The sequence below is a fragment of the Anguilla anguilla genome, chromosome 15 (assembly GCF_013347855.1).
Source record: "Anguilla anguilla isolate fAngAng1 chromosome 15, fAngAng1.pri, whole genome shotgun sequence".
In the NCBI taxonomy this organism is placed as follows: domain Eukaryota; kingdom Metazoa; phylum Chordata; class Actinopteri; order Anguilliformes; family Anguillidae; genus Anguilla; species Anguilla anguilla.
The window spans coordinates 35,413,810-35,418,809 of record NC_049215.1 but is presented as its reverse complement, the minus strand read 5'-3'; the positions used below and the strand labels follow the sequence as shown (position 1 = coordinate 35,418,809).

Sequence of the window (5,000 nt, the reverse complement as noted above, 5' to 3'; positions counted from 1 at the left end):
TTATTTATTTTTTTCTTCTTCTGTGAATTATAAAAACAAGGAAGAGTAGAAAGGCATCTGGCGAATCGGATGCGTTTAAACGTTTAACGGCTTTGAAGACGGAGGCCGGTAAACTGCATGTGAAGAGAAAGAAGAGCGGATCTGTTCAGGTTGAGAGAGGAGGGTGAGACAGGGAGCACTGTGTATATCTACGCCTGTACGTCGCTCTGGATAAGAGCGTCTGCCAAATGCCTGTAATGTAATGTAATGTAACACCTCTAAGCCAAAGGACTGACTTCCTGAACCCCTGGCAGGTTGAGCACCCCATCACTGAGTGCATCACCGGCCTGGATTTAGTGCAGCAGATGATCCGCGTTGCCAAGGGCTACGCACTCCAGCACACGCAGGCCGACATCCCCATCAACGGCTGGGCCATCGAGAGCAGAGTTTACGCAGAGGTGAGGGGTACAAAACAAACCGCGACGGCCCCCCCCCCACTTCCCCCCTTTAGGGGCGGGGCCAGGGCGGGGGAGGAGGAGGAGGAGGAGGAGGAGGGGTTGTTTGGGAGAGAATAGCGTGAGGCATTTGAGCAGCTTGTCTCCTGACCGCTCCCTTCAGCCCCCTCGCTCGCGTTTGACTCAACGTTTCTCTTTTTTGTTGAATGGCCCTCCTAAATCGCAGACAACATCCTGCGTGCCTCAGATGTTGTGTTCTCTGTAAGCAATTTAAGACTGTAATAATTTCGCAACTTGTTATGCTAATTAGGGTAAACCTCCGAGCCCCTTTTTAGTGCGGCAGTAGATTTATTAGCCGTTTGTTTGTAGCGTAAGGAATGAAAAGGAGAGGGAGGAATTAATCCTGTTAACCAGGGATAATTGGGCAAAAAATAGCCCTGCCAATGCCTTTAACTGCGAGGAGCGGCAGTTAACCTGGTTTCCTGTGTTTTATTTTAAAGTTAATGCTTCCTCTCGTTTCGGCTTCCTTTCAGGACCCCTACAAATCCTTTGGCCTGCCTTCCATCGGGCGCCTGTCCCAGTACCAGGAGCCCTCCAATCTCACCGGCGTAAGTTTCCTGTTAGGAGTCTGTATCTCTGTCCCACACTGCAGGTCTCTCTGTCCCACACTGCAGGTCTCTCTGTCCCACACTGCAGATCTCTCTGTCCCACTGCAGGTCTCTCTGTCCCACTGCAGGTTTCTCTTTCTCCCACTGCAGGTCTCTCTGTCCCACACTGCAGGTATCTCTGTCCCACAGTGCAGGTCTAAACCGTATCAAAAAAGTTCCCTTTCCCTCATCATATTCTTCCCCAAGATAAACCCTTTTGTCCTTTTCAGATAGTATTCTGCTCCGGGTCAGTAAGTAATTTAGAGATTCACATCTCTGAGGTTTTATGAAATTATTAAAAATAGGGTGTTAAAAATTAAATCAATCAACAAAGTAAAATGGTTGTGGAAACTGGAGCCGAAGCAGAATATTTGGTTAAATTTCAACTGCCTCACTTCATTGTAGCTGCAGCTTAATGAGGTGCATTTCTGCCCATAGAAGTGTATCACTGTTCTTATCTCTAGCTAGGAAAGGACAGTGTTGTTGACAAATGTATTGTTTGTGCAAGAACATAGACATGAATTTTAGTGCTGTAGAAATGATCATCATACAATGAGTATTTTATACTGCTGTCTTTTATTTGCACCATTTTTATGACATTTATTTTTTTTTATGTTTGAGCAAATGAGCTAGAATTAATCACCGGACAGATGAGCAATCGGTATTCTCGCTGACATACGCAGACGCAGCCGTGCTCAAACCAAACATTACTGTACATTACAGCACATTACAGTACATTACAGTACAGTACAGTACAGTATATTACAGCACATTATAGCACGTTACAGTACATTACATTACAGTTAATTACAGTATATTACATTACAGTATATTACATCACATTATAGCACATTACAGTGCATTACAGCACATTACAGTACAGTACATTACAGTATATTACATCACATTATAGCACATTACAGTACAGTACATTACAGCATATTAAAGTATAGTACATTACAGCACTACAGCACATTACAGTACAGTACATTACATTACATTACAGTTAATTACAGTACATTACAGTACATTACAGTATATTACAGCACATTATAGCACATTACAGTCACTCCTATCCGACCTCCAGCACAGCACAGTGCAGTACATCACGGTCCAGCAGACACTTCTGTCCACATCTCGTTTTGCTGTGCAGTACAGGCTGTGTCTGAGGGACCATGGAAGGGATCCAGAGCCGGGTTCGACCCAAACGGGTTTGGCCGTTTCCAGTCTCACAGTACCTGCTGCTTCTGTCGCCTGTGCTTTTAGGGGTTGGGTCTGCACAGGCCACTGCTCTCCAAAGGAAGCGTATAACACTGAACTAACCGGCTTCAGTACAGGGCGTGCCACGAAATATGACGGGATGATCCGGGGTATTAGTTAGGGGATAGGGACACGGGGGTTAATCCCTGTGAGACACGGAAGGCGTCTCCGCCTCGAGACGGTTCAGTGACCGCGACGACTCGTTTGTGCCGTAGAGTACCGCTGCGTTGCGTGAGAGCAGCGAAGCCCGCTTAGAGAGACCGCAACGGAAGATCTAAAATATAGAAAATAACAGAAACCCATAAATTCATGAGGGCATGCATAAATAATTTGTTTAGTTGTTGTTGTCCACCAGCTTAGCTTTGCCAATGCAATTAACCTTAAGCGAGAAGAGAAATCAACCTTCAAGATGAAAAGTATATATATTCTCAATGTGAACTTGTCCTGTCCCCGCCCCCCCCCCCCACCGCCCCCCGTATTTTGAGGACTGTGTTTAACGTCCCCCGTATGCTGGACGTCACTGTCACCCCGTACATGGGAGGCAAGGGCACGGAGGAGGAGGTCCAGCAAATGAACGTGTGAGCGTAGGCCAGCGAGAGCACCTGACACCTCGCCTTTACCGTACCCCCCCCCCCCCGACCCGACCCACCCCCCCACCCTGCCCTCCCACATTAATCACGCAATTTAAATCATTATTTCCTTCATTTGTTTGTTATTTCTCCTCACCACCCCCCCATTTCTTATTTATTTAACATTTTTCTACCCCGCCCCCCACCCCCCCCCCCAAAAAAAAACCCAACCCCACCTTTTCTCCAGGGATATTTTTTTCCCACCATATGCTTGCGGATCAAGTAATGTCAAACATTTTGCCCTTGCAAGTTTTTGCAATTTGCAGTTTTCAGACGTGAGACCTGTTGAAGACCCAAGTGATAATGGCCTAGCTGTGCCCCCCACCGGCTCAGCCCCCCCCAAACCCCCCCCCGTCCGCTCTTCAATTAATGCTGCAGCGGGAGTCTTGTGTAATAACACTTGCGCTCTTCAGCTCGGCCATGTGAAGGGGAAAGAAGAAGAGGAGGAGGAGGAGAGCGGAGCGGGGATGGGAGGGAGGAGGGGGACGAAAGAGAAAAAAAAAAAAACGAGAAAAAAAAAAACAATTAAAATGCCTTGGATGTCCTCCGCCCGGCCGCCGGTACGCGCCCGTGTGTGCGCGTCGCACGTCGGCCGAACGGGCCGGAGACGGGCCGACGTGATTGGCTGACGGGGGGAGCGCACGCTACGCTTTGTCTGTCATTATTGCCGGGAGCAATCAACCCGGAGCCAGCGGGACGGGGGACGCGTCTGACAGGCGTGATTATGTATCTCCATGGCGATCACTTTTGGCCTGTCACGGAGGACGGAGAGTCCCCCCTCCTTCCTGAGCGTTTAATCAGATTGGGCTGTCACCTGTCAGGCTGGGGGGTGTGTGTGTGTGTGAGAGAGAGAGAGAGAGTGTGTGTGTGTGTGTGTGTGTGTGTGTGGGGTGGGTTGTGGGGTCAGAATGAAGGTTGGGAGACTCCTGCTTGCCCGTCTAGTCTTGGGGCCTCCGTTGTCGTTTTTTTTTTTTGTGCCCGAGAAAAGAATGTTTAATTACACCCTCCCCAGCACCCCTCTCTCTCTCTCTCGCGGCTCACGCCCCGGTCGACCAGACGTTTTCATCTTCGCTTCCGTTCAGAAAGGCTGGAATTCAGCGGACATCTTAAGCTTCCTTTCATCCCTTTTTTAAATTTTTTTTTTTAAACGTGGAGACGCCGTGTGTCCTCTCCTTTTTAGTAATAATAAAAAAGAAAAAAAAAACGAGATGAAGCCACAGAAAGGTAGCGCTGGGTCTCTGGGAGTCTCTTCCCGCTTCGCGCCTTGAAGGCATTAACACACAAAAGAAAGGGCCTGCTTATCCTCACAAGCCTTCTGTGGGTTTAACTTACCAAACAATACACATTTGTACTACAGAAAGAGAAACTGGAAGGAGTAAAAAAAAAAGAATAAGAAGAAGAGAAAAAGCCACTGTGGATTTATATTGGGGTCCATACACATGCTAATGGAGGGCCTACAATGGAAGCGTATCAAGATGTTTGGCAGGTATCTTTTATGTGTGTGTCATCCACCCGGCTTGCTGGGCCCGGCCCAAGGTGTGGGCGTGGATCTTTGGGGTCGCCGTACGCAGAGTTCGGGGGTGTGGGGGGGGGTGGGGGGGTGTGAACGGCATTGCCATGGATACTCGTCCCTCAGAACGTGTTCATGGGGAGTGGTGGAGATGGGGGTGGGAGGGAGGACAGCGGGGGGGGGGGGGGGGGGGGGTGCAGTGAATACACACTCCAGGATGTAGCTTCGTGTTTCTTTGCAAAGCGCTCCACTTTGAACCTGGAAAAGAAAAGCAAACGCCATAAGTGTTGTTGACTTTGTCCCTTTTAATTGTCCCTAATTTATATTTAGGGGGGAGAAATGCATTGTTATGAATGGCCGCTCATTGATAATAGAATCATATTTTTATACTTCCTGACACCAAAAAAAAAAAAAAAAAAAAAGAGAATTTCCGACTGCTTTGTATTTTGTGTTTTTGTTTTTGCTGGTGTAATTTTTTAAAATTATTATTATATTTTTGGTGGGAGGAGGAGGGATTTCT

The 5,000-nt window shown here is 47.8% G+C and overlaps 1 protein-coding gene across 1 annotated transcript in view; it reads left to right on the top strand.

Moving 5' to 3' along the window:
* pcca (propionyl-CoA carboxylase subunit alpha) overlaps positions 1–5,000 on the top strand; it is a 144,010-nt gene that overhangs the window by 56,033 nt on the left and 82,977 nt on the right. The window contains exons 13-14 of the mRNA XM_035393271.1: positions 294–437; positions 968–1,042. Coding sequence (XP_035249162.1) covers positions 294–437; positions 968–1,042 — 219 coding nt within the window. The remainder of the gene's footprint in view (positions 1–293; positions 438–967; positions 1,043–5,000) is intronic.